Genomic DNA, 17403 nt, shown 5'->3' on the forward strand with positions numbered 1-17403 from the left:
CAGGTTGGTTGAACTGCAGCTTCAGTGCTCAGTATCTCAAGGTAGAGTTGGGAAAAGACTTTAGGGAGCCATGGCTGGTCCACATAGTCAAAGCTGATCCTGACGGACCAATGGCCTGGTCCCCATAGGGCAGCTTCTGAGATGTTTGAGCAAATGTCTACTGCTAGTATATGGAGCACATGGCCTCTACTTCCTTTGCAGGGATAACTATACTCTCCAGATTAATCCAAACTCCGGCATGTGCAATGAAGACCACCTTTCATACTTCAAGTTCATCGGCCGTGTGGCAGGGATGGCTGTCTACCATGGGAAGCTCTTAGATGGTTTGTACTTGACATTACAGAGGCTGCTTCTTGGCCGCTATTATTAGCACCGTGCTCCATAACATTTCTTTGCGACCAAGCTCTTCCTCTTTGTCTCTTGCAGGATTCTTTATTCGCCCTTTTTACAAAATGATGCTTCAAAAGCCAATAATTCTTCATGATATGGAATCTGTGGTATGTAATGTTTACCCCAAGCTGCTGTTGTTGCCTCACATTTTTATGGTGAATTAAATTGGTGCACATTCTCACCCATTATTTACATTTGTTAACACCTTCCACCCAAAGGACAGTTTATGTTGCTGGTCTTAATCACCCATCCCTGTCATGTTCACTCTAGGACAGTGAATACTACAGTTCTCTGAGGTGGATTCTTGAAAACGATCCCAAGGAACTGGACCTCCGGTTCACAGTTGATGAAGAACTTTTTGGGCAGGTTTGTAGCCATGCAGGGCTTAAATTAGAACACTCAAAAGGTACAGGATGCCTTGTGGTTGCTTCAGTCTTACCTTGTCTAATATTGATTTATCCTTTTTTTGATAATGAAACTGTAAGTTGATGAGTGAGTTGAATTAGAGTTTTTACCTGGTCATCTCAATATTTGTGGTCATCTACAAAATAAGTTTAAATCGCAGTGAAGTATACATGCATGGCAACAAGCAAAACACTGCCACAAGCCTGTGACCACAAAGAATTTAATCTCTTGAAACAGATGTAGGTGCCAGGTCTAGTTTTTCAGAGTAGCAAACGGTCTTTTGTCATCTTACCAGGAGAGTGTTGCTCTGGCACCCTCAGAAGTCTGCTGGGACAATTTTGTGAGACACTTTAGGGATAAAACACTCAGATTCAGACAGAATTAGACGCCATGGTTAGAGCAAGTCTCCCATGGAGGTGCCCAGAGCCCTGCCTGTCACATCTGCTCTGGACCAGTTTCAATTATTGTGGTCTGAAGATGTGGATAAGCAGCTCGTGGAAGGGAAGTCAACCACCTGCCTGTGCTTCTGGTGTAAATATACTGATTTGATTTTGATTTTGAATTGTATCGTTGTTTCATTGTAACTCGCCCTGGGACCCTATGGTGAAGGGCCTGTAAGAAACCTCACAAATAAATGGAGAAATCCTGAAGCTCCGCCCGCAAGCCCTGCAGCTGGTAATAGCAAGCCCTTGCTGTATCTCATCACTCACTTCAGGTGATCAGCAAATAGGAGGCCTGTGTTTGAGGGAGGAGGAGATTTTGCCTTACGCCTTACGCAGTGCTCAGTTGGCTTTGGTCCTCTTGTCTTTAGACTCATCAACATGAATTGAAACCTGGAGGGTCAGATGTGGTGGTCACAAATAAGAACAAGCAAGAGTATATTTAGTAAGTAACAGACTGCAGAACTGACACCACCCCACCCCTTGTGTGTGCATTTTCCAGTGGCAACTGTTTGCCACAAACTCTTTGTTCAATTTCCAATCTGCTCTATCTTAAAGCTAATGCTATGAAGAATCTGTAAAAACCTTTTAAATGTAGCTGTCATGTTGGTGTTTAAAACTCAGTACTTCCTTCCATTTTACAGTCTTGTAATACAGTGGAGATTTGTGAACAGGATCAGGAAACAAATGGCTGCCTTCAAAGAGGTACCGTCATTTGCAGATACTCTTTGTGTTCTAATGTTGTCAATAGTCTGTTTCAATATTGATTTCAGTCCATTAATTTTTTACCTGTGTGCTATTGAATTTTTACCTTTCTCTATACCTAGAGTGGCTTGCATTATTATTTTTAAAGCCATAAAGCTGTGTGAGCACAGCATGAAACCCCAAATGAGAATGTGGAAAACTTAGATTCTCTCTCCCCGCTCTTAACTCCATCCGTATTTTATGGGGATGAATTTTGTCAGAAGCAGCTCAGTCTGTCTACATACGATCAAGAAGATGTGTCCTGCTGCTGCAAGGGGTTTTGTTTTTGTTTTTGTCTCAGTCAGGATAAAATAGGAACCTGTCCTAAATGTCTTCCAAAATGGAATGGGACCGAGGTGCAGCAAAGCTTCTTTGAGGGGGAATTCCATAATGGTGGGGTTGTGGGGTTATGGCTACAAACACATCACCATGCAAGTTGTCCAGCTTGCCTTATGCCTCTTCTGTATTCTAGGGTTTTTTCGAACTAATACCACAAGATCTCATCACAATCTTCGATGAAAATGAGTTGGAGGTAAGCTTTCTTCTGCTTCTTTCAAAACCTGTTTCCTTGGGGGAGTTTGTGTGTTGATATTTTCTGAGATAATGTTTCCTCTCTCTCTCTCTCTCTCTTCAGTTACTGATGTGTGGCCTGGGAGATGTAGATGTGAATGACTGGAGGGAACACACAAAGTACAAAAACGGCTACAGTGCAAATCACATAGTTATTCAATGGTTTTGGAAGGTAACCAAAAGAATGATATCATTCTTCTAGCAGGAATGTTTTAAGTAAATGTTAGGCCAAAATTGCATGAGAGTGTTTATGTCCTGCTACAAGTAGCGAAGAGTACACAGGTTACTCAACATGCTCTCTTCTGCCAGGGTTGTACTAAAGATGGATGGAACTCAACTTAAAACAGTGGCACTGTTTAACCACCCATCACTGATCCTGGCAACCTCCTAAGTTAACAACAAATGGTTCTTCTGTACAGTGGAAGCAAAAAAACAAACAAAAAAAAACTCCACCTGGAATGAAACCAGGCTAATTTTCTCTGAGCGGACACTTAATAAACAAGCCAAATTGACCAGATTGAACAATGAACACGTGTGATGGTTGGCCATAAGGTTAGCATTTCAGTAAGTCTTTGTAACTCTTCCTAGGCTGTGCTGCTGATGGACTCTGAAAAAAGAATCCGACTCCTTCAATTTGTGACGGGCACGTCCCGCGTACCTATGAATGGATTTGCTGAACTATATGGTATGTACTTGCAGGGAAGTAACAGTTACAATAGCAAGGCATTTGCATGGGCATTCTGGAGCAAATTCTTCACACGGAGTCATCCTTCACAACCTCATATTACAAATGGTCAATATTATCCCCGTATCACAGGTGGGTGTGTCTGTGTGTGAAGCTGAGGTGGTGGTGGCCTCTTTGTGAGTTTATGGCCTAAGGTGGGCTTTTAAGTTATTGCCTTCAAAATCTCATTGGGGTAAAATAACACCCTAAAAACAAGGGATGTGGGTGGCGCTGTGGGTTAAACCACAGAGCCTAGGACTTGCTGATCAGAAGGTTGGCGGTTCGAATCCCCACGACGGGGTGAGCTCCCGTTGCTCAGTCCCTGCTCCTGCAAACCTAGCAGTTCTAAAGCACGTCAAAGTGCAAGTAGATAAATAGGTACCGCTCTGGTGGGAAGGTAAACAGCGTTTCCGTGCACTGCTCTGGTTCGCCAGAAGCGGCTTAGCCATGCTGGCCACATGACCCGGGAAAACTATCTGCAGACAAACGTCGTCTCCCTCGTCCAGTGAAGTGAGATGAGTCGTCCGTGACTGGACCTAATGGTCAGGGGTCCCTTTACCTTTACCTCAACACCCTAAAAAGAGAGGGTGTGCCTGTCCCAATATCATGTGTAAGCAAGATAAATGCAGGGGCAACTTGTAGAGGGATTTGTGGGGTGTGGGTGGGTTCCTGCACTTTCTACCTGCCAGTTTCCCTCAGGCCAGAGCAGGTGGGCCAGTTGGCATGGGCGTCCTCCAAGTCCTCCTGGTAGAGGCAAAGGGGGCAAATCTTTGGTAAAGGTTATTGATATTGCAAGGAGAATCAAGGGGGGAGGAGGTCCTTTAGCACAGGATGTTAATCTTTTAAAGAAGAGTCATAAAAGATTGATACAGATAAAATATAGATAAGTAAATGCAGAAACAGGGCCTACGTTTCCCATCTGGCCTGGGCCTATTGCCAGCTTCGCATGGCCCTTTTTCTCCTTTCGACTTGGGAGGACATTCAGCAAAGGATTACTTATCCTCCACCCAATGGACCTTGCAGGATGTCCTCCCAAGTTCAAGGGAGAACAAGGGCCATGCAAAGCTGGCAATAGGCCCAGGCCAGATGGGAAATGTAGGCCCCATTGCTGCCCCATTTCTGTAAAGCTGATAATAGCACATGTGACCCCTTGCATGTGCCCTCCCTGTCTACCCTCCCCTACACACACACACACACACACACAGCTCTTCAGTGTGGGGTTGGGGAGATGCAGCTGACAAAATCACCAGCTCTTGTTTATCCCCAATAACTAGAATTAATTTAATAACTAACGGGAAGATGTATTGATTTGTTTGCGCTGCAATTGCCCAAATAGGAGTAAAAATACTTAACAGGAGCCCTCCGTCCTGCTCCCTCAGAGCTGAGTTGTGGGGCCAACTTAGGCTGCATGTTCTTGGGAAATAACTTCTTAAATATCATGATTCCCCACTTCTGTTAATGGCTGCACAAGGTGCCATGAACCCACCAAGTCTAGAGGCACTTTGGAATCAGCACATGACATTGAGCTGCTTCTTTTGCGTTCGAGCAGCCTCATCACGTTCATTATGTCAGGGACCCTTTACCACGCTCCTGCAAGGTAGGCTTTTGACCTTGTGTTGCAGATGAGGATGGGCTTTGCCACAGGGCAGAGGTAAGGTCTTCTCCACTGGACCACCTTAATTCACAAGTCAGTATTGGCCCTTACCCTGCTGTAGCTGGATTAGTTTCTTTTTCCCATAGTTTGCCTGTTCCACTTCCATAAATGAGAGCTGCCTGTAGCCAAGGCTTACACTGTGACCAGGTGAGGATCTGAAATCATTAGGCTTGCTGTGTATGTTCCTTGCAGGTTCGAATGGACCACAGTTGTTCACCATTGAGTACTGGGGCAGCCCTGACAAACTGCCGAGAGCTCATACTTGGTAAATATTCCTGAGCATGAAGTATTCTGTTGAGATTGTTTCTCTGCCCATCCTGGCATATAATATAACTGTTTTTCTTGTGTCTCTTTTATCCATCTCCACCCCACCCCAGTTTTAACCGCTTGGATTTGCCTCCATATGAATCTTTTGAAGACTTGTGGGACAAGCTTCACTTTGCAATTGAGAATGCTCAGGGGTTTGATGGCGTTGACTGAGCCCCAGGAGAGGAGGGTGACAATGCCGTACTTCTTTTCTGTGCTGCAATTTGAGAGTTTACAAGCAAAACAAATATTCCAGGGACTGTGTTGCTGCATTTGAATGGCAACTGAATCTTTATGGTATCCTCTTTTTTTTTAAAAAAAGTGTTAATTTCAGTTACAGCTAATTGTATTTTGCATTTCAAACTCTTGCCTGTTGGATTAGCGGGTGCGCATGAACACTGGTGAGGCTGGCATGAATGAGCCTTGCATTACCTCTTTCAAGAATTTGCCGCCTTGGCAATCTTAACTACTGAAAGCGTAAGCTGTGAAAAGCCGAGTGTGTCTGTCTGTCTTCCGTCCATTTGTCGGTCCATGTGTGCATTCTCTCTCCAGAGGTGGCCGGACAGCCCACGGATTCTGCTCTTGGGTTGCGAATCACTTCTTCAGACTTTCCAAAGCACCTTAACTATATCTTTGGGTAACCTTAAAATCTTTCCACCTGTGCGCAGTAAACTGGCTCTGGCTGCGCTTGTGCACATTGCTGCAGGCGCCGAGCTGGTAGGGCTTGTGCCTGGGTGCTGGATGGCAGCTTCCCTGTCCAGCTGTGCTTGCTCTGAGCAGCGAGAAGCTGTGCACGGAGACTGGCAGCAGCTGCTTCCCTGGGCATTGCACAGGAGGAAACTTCTTCCCAGTCGATTATGCCCAGTTGTTTCCTTTTTTAGTATTCCCAATTCTATTTCTAAACTTTTTAACTTTTGAGATTAAAAAGTAGCATGGACTTAAATGAGATTATTTTAAAACCTGTTTGGATTTATATGCTAGTGTATTTTTGGTAAATCATATTTTGATAAATTGTCTAACAAATAATATTTTCAGCTTTGCTTTTTTGAACTCAAGACAGACTTTTTTTGTTTTTGAATACTACAGTGTTAAGTCATAGCAAAATGCCTTTTCATATTCATTCTTGCAGTATTGCACCACAAAAAATAAATAAATATGCAGACATGTTTACAGGGTTTTGCGGGCCAAATTCAGCAATCTGATCTGTGCAAACGTGAGTGACGCTTCTCAGAATAACCACCCAGGGCAGAATTTGGCCCTGAAATTAGTTTAGATGTTACAGGACTCCTCTTCCATCCCTATTCCAACTGCATTTTTATATTTTGACAACATTTAGTCTAGAAACCAAATAAAAATACAGTATAACCAAAGTTATAGTATATAATGTGCAATTCAGCATGAAACATTTTGTACATTTGTTCAATAAGAAATAAGGATATTTTAGTATGAGCGTCAGGGCTGGTATTTTGATCAATGCTGGTTTAAAATCATGTTTTGAGAAGTGGAAGTTTACAAAACAGTCTTTGGTTTTGGTTGACTCTTGAACCCTTTTGTTATGCACGTACCTGGAGCAGTTCCCCAAGTGCCACAATCCTGACCCAGTTGGAAGGGGCTCATGCCTGACCTGTTGGAAAGGTCACTGGGCTGCCGCAGCACTTGGTGAACTGCACCAAAGACGTGGAGAAAAGGCAGGTCCACCCCTGTGGCCAGTTGCCATCTCACATGCACATTGTTGAAGACCTGCAACTCGCTCTAACAAATGGGCCTTAAGGGGTCTTTCAAATCCTTTTTGGACGGGGTCTAATGCATTCAAGAGTATTACAAGTAAATAAAAATGACTATTCAATATACATACTTTCTGGGGGGGTTGTGTGTGTAAAATTTGGAATAATCTGTCTGTATAAATTTGAATGTAACAGAGTACTTTAGTCTAACAAATGAACAGCCTGAAGGAACCTGAAACGGTAAATAAAATCTATTCTGATAAGCTGGCTGGTTTTCATTCAAGTCAATTCGGTACTACTGAAATGGTCTATAATTAGTTCTCTGAAGCAGCCATTCCCATCAGTTTCTCCTCCTTTGCCTCTTGGCTCCAGGAAATATCTGCTCCCAAAGCTCTTGCTATCTATCCTCTTACCTTTCACTGTTCCTTGTTGTGTCGATCAGATGAGGAGGTGGAGAACCAGGTAACCCACCTTGAGCGCCTCCTTGGAGAGGGAAGGTGGCATATAAATGCCATAAATAAATAAAAACCCTGAACTATGGAGTGGGAGCTGTGTGTGAAAACCTATGAAAGTGAAACATTTTTCTCTGGGCCACACTTGCAGAATAGAAATTTGCTGATGCTGCACTGAATTTTTTAATTGATAAGAAAACCAAAAGAAACAACTCCTAGCAGTGCTTGATTTATAACATGCTTTACAATATGATCATGGGACATCCAGAAGGTATAAAACAATGTAGCTATAAAGGAACACAAATCATTCCCAAAATATAATTATAAACATATATACCTTAAGTATGTATGTAAACTGAGTGAGAGGCGTGAGCTTGCTTTTGGCAGGTAATCTGTAATTTGAGTCAGACATATGTCATGGAGCACCAGAAGAATAACCAATGGTTGCATATCCGATTTTTTCTTTCATTTTTATACTCTACTAAGCTACCCTGAAACGTTTAAATGTTTCTCTGATTGCTCTTGAACCTTCCTGCCACATTTGCCATCCTCTCCTGCCACACCATTTGAGAACCATTGACCTGTGACAAAATGCAGTTGTTTATTTAATGCATAGATAAAAGCTACTCCCAAACATGCAGCTGTGTCAAACCAGACATCAGTTGATTTGCCTTACTATGTGGTTGGATGATTATGAAAAGCAAGCTTATTTCTTGGATCAAGCAAGTCTGTGAGTTGCAGCCTGCCAGGCAGTCACAAGATGTCCAGCTTCCCTATGAGCCTTCCACAGCCCCTAGAAATGATGGGTGAGGTTTGTAAAATGGGTTATATTCCACTTCCACATAGTCCAGATGACTTCTTTCAATGGGGAGTTAGATCAGACTTCCTCAACCTTGGCCCTCCAGATGTTTTGAGACTACAATTCCCATCATCCCTGACCACTGTTCCTGCTAGCAAGGGATCATGGGAGTTGTAGGCCAAAATCATCTGGAGGGCCAAGGCTGAGGAAGCCTGAGTTAGATGAAGTGCTAAACATGCAGTTCAGAGGCTGATCACAGATCAAAAACCTCAATGGGTGAGGGTGGGATCAGCCAATGTGTAAGTTATCCAAGATTGTGGATGCCTTTGCATTTCTTCAGTAGAAGAAGTGAAATGTTTCTCTGCAGTGCAACTCTGCTCTGAGTGACATACATCAGTCCCTTTTCCCCTTTGATTCAGTTGCTGATCATCTATTCCAGGAGGTCTCACTTTTTCCCCATCAAGTTTAGTGAGGTTAAAAGCGCTCTTGCTATCCACAAGATATCCCATGCCATTTCTGCTAGTCTGTCTTACTGGTATAGATAGCTTCCTGTCTCGCCTCAAATATTCAGTGGCGAAGATTTTCCCTGCACCTTTGCAGGCAATAAGTAACAGCACTAATGATGAGGAATCTCTCTTTCTTGGGAGTTTGAGGCAATTTTGATTACTCCTCAAGCTCCACCAGAGGGCATAACAAGCCAGCTATCACATTGCAGATGAATTTAGGGCCAGAGCAAGAATACACAAGTTTAGGACTCAAATACAGTACTCTGAAATTTGCCGCCTGAGGTGCCCCAAATCACCTTATCTCCTGGTAGGAATATTAATGGGGTCTGAAGGGAATTGGACCCAGTAACAAAAGGATGGAGAAAAGCTTCATGAACACAAAAAATAGGATCCAACATTCATCCCGAATATGTGATTAATTCACTCAACTTGGCAACTGTTCCCACTGGAGTAAGCAGAAACCTCTTCGTTCCACAAGGGGGAGCCACCGAATCTTATGAATACCATCTTCAATAACTCCAAAATGTGGTTCCCTCCAGAAGTTTTGGACTACAGCTTCCACCAGCTCTGAGCAGCATGATGGGAGTTGTAGTCCAAAACATCTGGAAGGCGCTAGGCTGCTGAAGGCTGCACTGAGTTTTCCTGGAAGGCAACGATGGAGGCAGCTGTGCATTTAAAAGTAGTTGGTGTTTTTAGTGAAATGTCCAAATGGTGGGGAAATGTCTCAAAAAGTGGCTATAGTGGTTCTGGGTTATATTTGGAGCAAGCACTTGTACCACTGGATTTGCTTATACCCGTTGTTGGAAACCACAGGCGGGTAGAGGGCTGCTGTGCTCAAATCCCACAGGCATCTGAGCGGCCACTGGGAGAACAGGATGCTGGACTATGTGGGCCGTAGACCTGATCCAACACGCTCATCTTATGTTCTTCGCTTTTCCGCAATCCCTCTGCTGCCTCTCCTCTCTCTGCTCAGCCACTGCCAGCTCAGCCCCCATTGTGATATTTTAGACTTGTGTACACTGCTATTTTTCTGCCAGTTTATCTAGCGTGGAGAGAAGTTTTTGGAGCTCCTCCTCATTCCTTTTCTTTTTTCCACTCTAAATAATTTGGTGCCATCCTCAGACTTTGTTACCTATAATTGTTTTCAACTAAGTCCTGCTTGGAATTAAAAAGCACTAATCCTGTTGCAGATCTTCAGGGTTCCCACTGACTCCATCTCTCCATAGCAAGAACTGTCTTGGTTCATCCTTGTTCTCTTTAACTAGTTTCTGATTCATAATACAACCCACTTAAAGATTAAAGCCACTGTCCTTTGTCTTCTATGCCAGCCTGCTTCTACTTGTGGAAGAGGGTTGCAGATGAATGTGTTCTGTGCAAAAGCCTCACAAAGTGCTGCCTCTGTCATTGTGGCACCTGCTTTGGCGCAGTACTGCATCTCCCATGGAAGCAAGCACCATGCCACTCGACACACAACCAGCAAAAGGTGTCACTTGTACTTTTGCATTACTGGAAGTTTGCTAATGATCCTGGAGACATGCAGAAGGAGTACAGAAGGGGCTTGTTTCTGACTCCAGTTTGGTGCCAGGCAGAAAAAAACCTACTACAAAGCCTGTTGGGTCCAGGGAAACAAATTCCTCCCTCCGCTCCCCTGTGCATACAATCTAAGCTAAGCAAAAATTCCAAGATGAGCAAATGGACAAACTTTCATGGACTGTTTTGTTTTTGCTTTTTGCAAAAAGGCCTTAAACCGCATCAGAGGAGCTTTTGTGTGTGGTTCAGGACCTCTCTGAAATATAAGACTCCTGGTGAGGAGAAATATTGTTATGGAAGCTAGACCTGTGGTCCAGTGTGTGAGAGAGAGAGAGGCAGGGAGAGGGCTTGGGAGATGCCTTGGAGGCTTCCGATCTGTTTATCTTCACACTCCTGAGAGGTCATCGCTCTTGTGCTGTGACAGCAGCTGGTAGGTAGGAAGGGCCTTTTGGAGGAGGGGGGAGGTTAAGATAAGGGGACAGGCCTGGTGGAGCCTCCTCTGGTCAGAGTTCCTGCACGTCTGTGGGAGATAAAATGGAGCAGAGGCAGAAGGCCTCAGCCATCTAACCTTCTGATGAAATCAAAGATAAAAAAAAGGGGGGGGGGAATCAAACAGCTAATTCCTAAAAATCCACGTTAAGAGTAGACAAGGACATGAAACACATTTGCGTGTATCTCTGGGCCTCAGTAGGTCTCTGGTCAAGCTTTCCACCTTTCAAGTGTGAGTTTGTTAGGAAATTCAGCAATGTGGCCAAAATGCTGCAATAAAGAACAACTCTCAGGGGCACCCTTGGGTGGCAGGTTCAGCCTATGCAAAGGCCACAAGGCAGGTGGCATTTTAGCTAGGCATCTAACAATAGACTTGTGCATACTTCTGAACCCCAAGTTTTATTTGTGGCAGGGGATGAGGTATGCTTAATCCTCAGTCCTTGAAAACTGTCATCTTCCCTAAGTGTTTCCAGATCTGTGTGTAAGGTTAATGCCAGCTCTGAGTCCCTGCCAGAGGCAAGAGGTGGTCAGTGGGAGCTTCCTTAGGACAACTGGAGAACTTTGCAGTAATGTGGCCCTAGACTTCATCTCATGGCAGCGACATGTGGGGAGCACATGCCCTGCTTTCAAGCTTATTCCCATTGGGCTACTGTGAGAACAGGATGCAGCACCGGGCAGGCCTTTGGTCTGATCCAGCAGCCCAGTTCTTCTTATGGAATTAAACAAGAGGAAATGAAAGAGTCGAGTATTCGCTGCGAAAGAATGCCAATGGGAGTTTTACGCTGGCCACACACAGCACTGATGCCGAGAGATCTTTATCAGCCCTAAGTGCTGCGTGTTATACCTTGCAGAGCTTCAACAAGGTCTCCAGTTATAGCAGCAATTCATCAAAATCAGAGCTAGGAGGACAGCCATAAATAGATAACTAAAAAAGAAAGCGGAGTTTGGCAGGCTCTTCAAATACATATTGCCCCAAGCCATTATTTTAAATGTACAGGGACAAATAGGAAGGCAACAACGGGTTAACGGTGCTTGGAGGGGCTTGTTTTGCCCTTTATCTGCTCGGGGACCCCGGCAGCCCCCACGAAGCTCCCCTTGGGGTCCCTCAGCAGCCCCCCGCGTTTGCCGGTCTACTATGGGCAGGAGCAGCGCAGCGAGCGAGACGTCGGGGGGTCGCAGCCTCGGGAGAGAAAGGTCCGCTCCCTGCGCTCCGGTTGCAGCGGGCCGCTGGCTCGGGGGGGATCTTGCGCCCTTATTGCACGGGCTGCGAGGCGGGAAGCCCCTCCGCCCAGCTGCTCCTGGCGCTGGAGGCTCTTCTCGGCAGCCCCGTCGGGCCGGGCAGCGCGGCCCAGAACCCCGGGGCGAGGAGCCCGTTCAGGAGGGCGCGCACCAAGGCCGCCGTCCTCCCCACACCGCGCCGGGCCGAGGCAGCGAGGGGATCCCCCGGGAGAGCCCGCCAGCAGCCTCCTCCCCCGCGCCGGCTCCAGCGCCCCCTCCTCCTCCTCCTCTCCGGCGAGGCTGACCTCAGGTGCCTGCGCGGGGAGGGGGGGGGGCGGAGGGCCGGCTCCAGCCAAAGGCCAATGGAGAGGCCCCGAAAGTAGGGCCGGGGAGCCCCCGCGCCCCCGCCTCCTCCCTCCTGCCGGACCCTGGCCGCGGCCGCAGCCCCCTCCTCCCTTTGGCGTGTCCCTGCGCAGCCCCGAGCGGGGAGGGAGGGGGGGAGAAGAAAGAGTCCCCCGGCGGGCGGGCGCGCTGGCCGGCCAGGCAGAGAGAAGCCATTCGGCCCTCTGGACGGACGGACGCGCTGCTGGCCGGAGGAGGGCGATGCCCCAGAGAGGCTAAATGGCGCCCCGACGGAACCCGCTCGCCGCCTTCCTCGGCCTCCTCGCCCTCCCAGGTGAGCCGCCGGCCCGGGCGCCGCCGCCGCCGCCGCGCATCCCCCGGACTAACTGGCCAGCCGGCCGGCCGCTCGCTCTCTCGCTGGCTCGGCCGGTCCTCCTCCTGGCAGCCGGCCCAGAAGAGGCGGAGGCGGCCGCCCGGCCCCTCCTCTCCTCCGGCTCGGCGCTTCCCCTTCTTCCCACCTCCGGAGCCGCGGCGGCATCCTCTGCCCAGAGCCCGCCGGCTGCCCAGACTGCGCGTCTCCGTCCCTCGGAGCTCTTCCCCGGAGCGGCGTTTTCCCCTTCTTTTTTTTTTTTTGGGGGGGGGGGGTCTCGCCTCGCTGCGTCCCGGCCGCTCAGGGCTCCCTCCCCCCCCCCCGCCAGTCCAGCGCTGGCCGGGATAACGAGCTCTTGTAAAAAGAGCCTTTTACGAGGCGCCCCGCGCGGGATCTTTTTTTTGACGAGCTTGTAAAATTAGCGACCGGCTTGTGGCCTGGAAGGGGCCCGGCGACGAGGCTCGAAGTCCCCGCTCGCAGCAGCGCCTGGTCCCTTGCCGGACGGGGGGGGGGGCGTTCCTTCATTCCCGCGTTGGCCGGAGGGGCCGTTTCCATCTTAGGAGCCCGGCACCCCAGCTGGGAAAGGGAGGCGAGGGGCCATTTCCCCGGGGAAAGGAAGGGGAGCCGCACGGGTCCTGCTCCCCTCCGCGGCTCCCCTGGAAGCGCTTCTCCCCAACAGCCCCAGCCAAGCCGGCCAGGCAGGGAGCTTTTCGGGGCGCTCCGCGGGCGAGGCGGTGTGTGCCCCCCGACTGTTCCTCCTGGGGGCAGCATCCCCGTTTGCTCCCCTTGGCCAAACAGGGTGGGACCGTGAAACCCCAACGGGCATCGATAGTGCTGGGGCTCTAAATTTTTCCGGAGCGGGGAGACAGAACTTTCTTCCCAAAGGACCTTTAAATAAAGTTATCCACGTGTTAGCTCCTTTCCCTCTCCTTTGATCTGGTCGCCATCTGTTCGGTTGGGCTGCAGTGTGTTTGTTCAATTAATCTGTTAATAAATTTGACCAAAAATAAAAACACCCCCCCCCCACACACACACTTCCAATCAACAAGGAGAAAAAGCTCTCTTTCAGCTTTTAAACAAGTACAGTTTTAAAAATGTAACCTTTAGCAATGCACACAGCAAACACTGTATATTGATATATAATGTTTTCATGTGTGGAGTGTTAGTAAAATATTTCAGGCCTCCAGCACTTTAAACCAGTTACACAGCAGTTAGCATGTGTTTGACCCTACACAGAAAAGAAACTACTTTCTTTCTCTTTCCTTTCCCCTCTTTCTCCTTCTCTCAGGAATATGGTGCTTTAGTGAACTGTTTTTTGCGAAAGAGCCGCAGGACGTAACTGTTGCTAGGAAGGAGGCTGTGGTTCTGGACTGCCAGGCACGAGGCGAAGTCCCCATCACCATCACGTGGCTCAAAAACGGGGTGAAGGTGACTGAAAATGAACGGATCTACACTTTGTCTAATGGCTCTTTGTACATCAGCGAAGTGGAGAGCAAACGTGGGGAGACGCTGGACGAAGGACACTACCAGTGCTTGGCTCTCAACAAATACGGTGCTATCCTCAGCCATAAGGCCCACCTTACGTTAGCCAGTAAGTCATCACAGTTGTTCTCCGCTGTTGATCATTTCCTTCCTTTGTAAACCTGTTCAGGAACAGAGTGACAACATTCGCCCTTGTGCGTGCGATAAAATGCATTGCTATCATTCTTCCAGTGCAATTTTAAACCTTATGGGAATTTTAAATGACTTCATGGTTCAGTTTGTAAATGCATGTGTTTGTGAAGCCTCTTTTAACCTCTGCTACATAGAGGTTGACTTTGCCTGGGCTACTCCAAATAGTACACCTGGCATCTTCCTAAAGGGAGATTTCTGAGTGAGTGAACAATTGCTGCAAACTATATTTCAAAACATTGTGAAAACATGAACTTACAACAGCCCTTCCCTAGCTTGGCACCCTCCAGCTCTTTGGGGTTGTAGGTCCCATCAGCCTCAGTCAGTGTGGCTGCATGAAACCGGGGCTCATGAGGGTTGCTCTCCTGGTGCTGTTGGACTACAACAGGTTAAGGAAGGTTGGGTCCCAGGGACCTAAATATTTGTGAGATGCTTGCCTTTAAGCACATTGAAGCTCTGTTTTGTTGTTGTTAATCTGCTGGTATCAGAGTTGGGAATCCACACCTGCTGCCATTTTGCTTTGAAGGGCTGAAGCTCAATGGTGCAGCATCTGCCTTGCATACTGAAGGCCGCAAGTTCAATCCCCAATGGCTTCTCCAAGCAGGGCTGAGAACTGTCCTTCCTTCAACCTGGGAGAGCCCCACTGCAAGTTAGTGTGGACAAGTTAGTGTCAACAGCTAGATGGCAAAGTGATCTGACTAGCTATAGGGCAGCATTTCCTGTGAAGGAGGATCGGCTATTGGTCCTCCGTAAGTGTGCCACTGCTGTTCCTCAACTGGACAGAAGGGTACCCAGCCCTGTGTTGGTCTGCAGCAGCAAAAACAATGAATACTCTTCTAGTATGGGCTGATGCATTTTCATTCTGTACATCTAAATTTGGGGGAGTGGCTGCTGTGTTCATCTGTAGATGAGTATGTACTGCAGGTCTAGGCAAACTCAGCCCTCCAGATGTTTTGGGACTACAACTCCCATCATCCCTAGCTAGCAGGACCAGTGGTCAGGGATGATGGGAATTGTAGTCTCAAAACATCTGGAGGGCTGAGTTTGTCTATGCCTGATGTACTGTATATAGCTGTCATCCCTCTGTCCCAAGAGACAAGGGAGGAGTGCAGCTTTGGGTATGAGGTCAAGCTGTTGGAAGGTTTCAGCAACTGCTGTGGCTGTGCTCATCTGGAGATGAGTGGTGCTCAAGTTTTTCCCACTCTGGCCCATTTGAAAATTGCTGAGCATCTTTGGCCGGCCACAGGTTTTTCTGCCTGTAACCCTATATAATTCAGATTGTGATAACAGTAAAACACACTTGGGAAATAAAAGAAGCAATAAAATACAATTAAACATCATTATGAATATTTTATATGATGGATGTTCCAATTCCCACCTGAATGAAACTTGTGGGTCAATGGCAGTCCAGAGGATACAGTTTGGAATTCTTTGCTGGAGATGCAGACTCTCATGACTCTTCACGCACCTGATGAAGTAGACTCTAGTCTAGGGAAGTTTATGACACAATATATATATTTGTTAATCTTAAGGTGCTGCAAGACCTTAAAAGTGTGTTTTGTCCCAGAGGAGTCACTGTTGGGTCCCAATGAGAACTTAGATGTTGGTGCCTGATGCTGAGAGTTGGTTTAGAGACTAATTACTTACATAGTGTCTGGAGATCACAAAAGGCCACTCCATATGCTGCCACAGAAGTGGGGAAAGGAGGAAGGAGTGAGATATTTAACCACTTCTGTGTAAGGAATGAGCCAGCTTCTCAATGCTGCACGTGGTGGTGTGAAAGCCATTACTTTACTTGTAGTTGCTATGTTTAGATTCTGCTTTTCTTGCATCTTGGAATTTAAGGCAGCATACATGTGTGTGTCTGTGGAGGGTCCCAGGTTGTCTATTATCTGAGCACTGACTGACCAAACCCAGAACTGCTTAACTTCAGCTTAAGTTGTGCATCATGTGCCTGCAGACCACACTTAGATCTGAAATGGCTGTGCAGTGGCATCTTGTTGGCCAAATGTAATGACTGGAAAGTGACTGCCACTTCCTTTGAAAAGTAAAAACTCTTCAAGACCACATCAGGGTGTTCCTGCATGGGCTTTGCTTATCACACAAAAACCCTCCCACCCTCAGCTAGTACAGTGGCTCTTGCAAGGAGCTCATCCACTGTCTTGACTAGCAGGGGAGGAGTTGCTGCTGGGCTGTGGCCAAAAAAACTTGCACAGCATAAGCACAGTTTCCCTTGAATATATTCCTTTTCTCCCAGCCTTACTTACTCTTATGTTCAATCTTCTGTGGGATGGAAATGGCCTCCCAGACTTTGAGTCTGGGTTTTTGTCTCAGTTTTGTTCCTTGTGAGCAAGCTTATTCAGGATCATTTTTCTTACAGGCTGACCCAAAACATGTCTAATTTTTCTTCCAAGCAAGAGTGCAACCTTAAAAGTCAAATTTGTCTGTCTATTACATTTCTATACCACCTTTGACTTCCAAGGAGCTCAAGGTAGTGCACCTGGTTATCCCCCTTCCCATTCCATCCTCACAACCACCCTGTGAGGTAGGTTAGGCTAAGAGATGGTCCCTGGCCCATGGTCACCCAATAGTGAGCTCCATGGCTGAGTGGGGATTCATACCCTGGTCTCCTAGGCCATAGTCCAACACTAACCATTATGCCACACATTTAAACAGTTATCTGGGTGGTGGCATAAATATGCAAGAGGGAAGCTGAGACATGGCTGCATGTGAACTTCTGGGACAGGTGAGTGAGGTATATGGTAATACTGCGAGCGTTATCCTCGCTTGCTTTTATATCCCAAGCAAAGCACTTGGTGCTCCACCACGGGATTTGCCCTTGTGGGAACTGTTCATCTTGTTTTGCAAGGCTTCCTCCCAGAGGGCTTTGGAGCTTCCTGGAGGCCTGTGGCTGCCTGCTGCTTCCCAGCTTTGCCCACTCAGTGGGGCAAAGAGTGACCTCTACCAGCTAATTCCTCTTTGCAACCATGGATTTGAGGAACTTCCTGCTTGGCTTGGCTTTTGGTGCCAGAGTTGGGGAAAGCCTACCTTATAAATGAAGTATCCCGT

General features: G+C 47.3%; 2 protein-coding genes across 13 annotated transcripts in view; both read left to right on the plus strand.

Annotated features, from left to right (window-relative positions):
- Nucleotides 1–7220, plus strand: part of NEDD4 (NEDD4 E3 ubiquitin protein ligase) — a 46615-nt gene extending 39395 nt beyond the window's left edge. For all 11 annotated transcript variants that reach the window (XM_083412995.1, XM_083412996.1, XM_083412998.1 and 8 more), the window contains 10 exons: nucleotides 202–323; nucleotides 427–497; nucleotides 661–756; nucleotides 1607–1680; nucleotides 1880–1940; nucleotides 2452–2511; nucleotides 2614–2721; nucleotides 3138–3234; nucleotides 5120–5192; nucleotides 5305–7220. In XM_083412995.1, the coding sequence (XP_083269121.1) occupies nucleotides 202–323; nucleotides 427–497; nucleotides 661–756; nucleotides 1607–1680; nucleotides 1880–1940; nucleotides 2452–2511; nucleotides 2614–2721; nucleotides 3138–3234; nucleotides 5120–5192; nucleotides 5305–5407 (865 nt within the window). In that variant the 3' untranslated portion in view covers nucleotides 5408–7220. The remainder of the gene's footprint in view (nucleotides 1–201; nucleotides 324–426; nucleotides 498–660; nucleotides 757–1606; nucleotides 1681–1879; nucleotides 1941–2451; nucleotides 2512–2613; nucleotides 2722–3137; nucleotides 3235–5119; nucleotides 5193–5304) is intronic.
- Nucleotides 7221–12480: 5260 nt separating this feature from the next.
- The window catches only part of PRTG (protogenin), an 85938-nt gene continuing 81015 nt past the window's right edge, over nucleotides 12481–17403 (plus strand). For both annotated transcript variants that reach the window (XM_083413000.1, XM_083413001.1), the window contains exons 1-2: nucleotides 12481–12627; nucleotides 13952–14254. In XM_083413000.1, the coding sequence (XP_083269126.1) occupies nucleotides 12573–12627; nucleotides 13952–14254 (358 nt within the window). In that variant the 5' untranslated portion in view covers nucleotides 12481–12572. The remainder of the gene's footprint in view (nucleotides 12628–13951; nucleotides 14255–17403) is intronic.

Source organism: Podarcis tiliguerta, assembly GCF_965153285.1.
Source record: "Podarcis tiliguerta genome assembly, chromosome: 14".
NCBI classification, from domain to species: domain Eukaryota; kingdom Metazoa; phylum Chordata; class Lepidosauria; order Squamata; family Lacertidae; genus Podarcis; species Podarcis tiliguerta.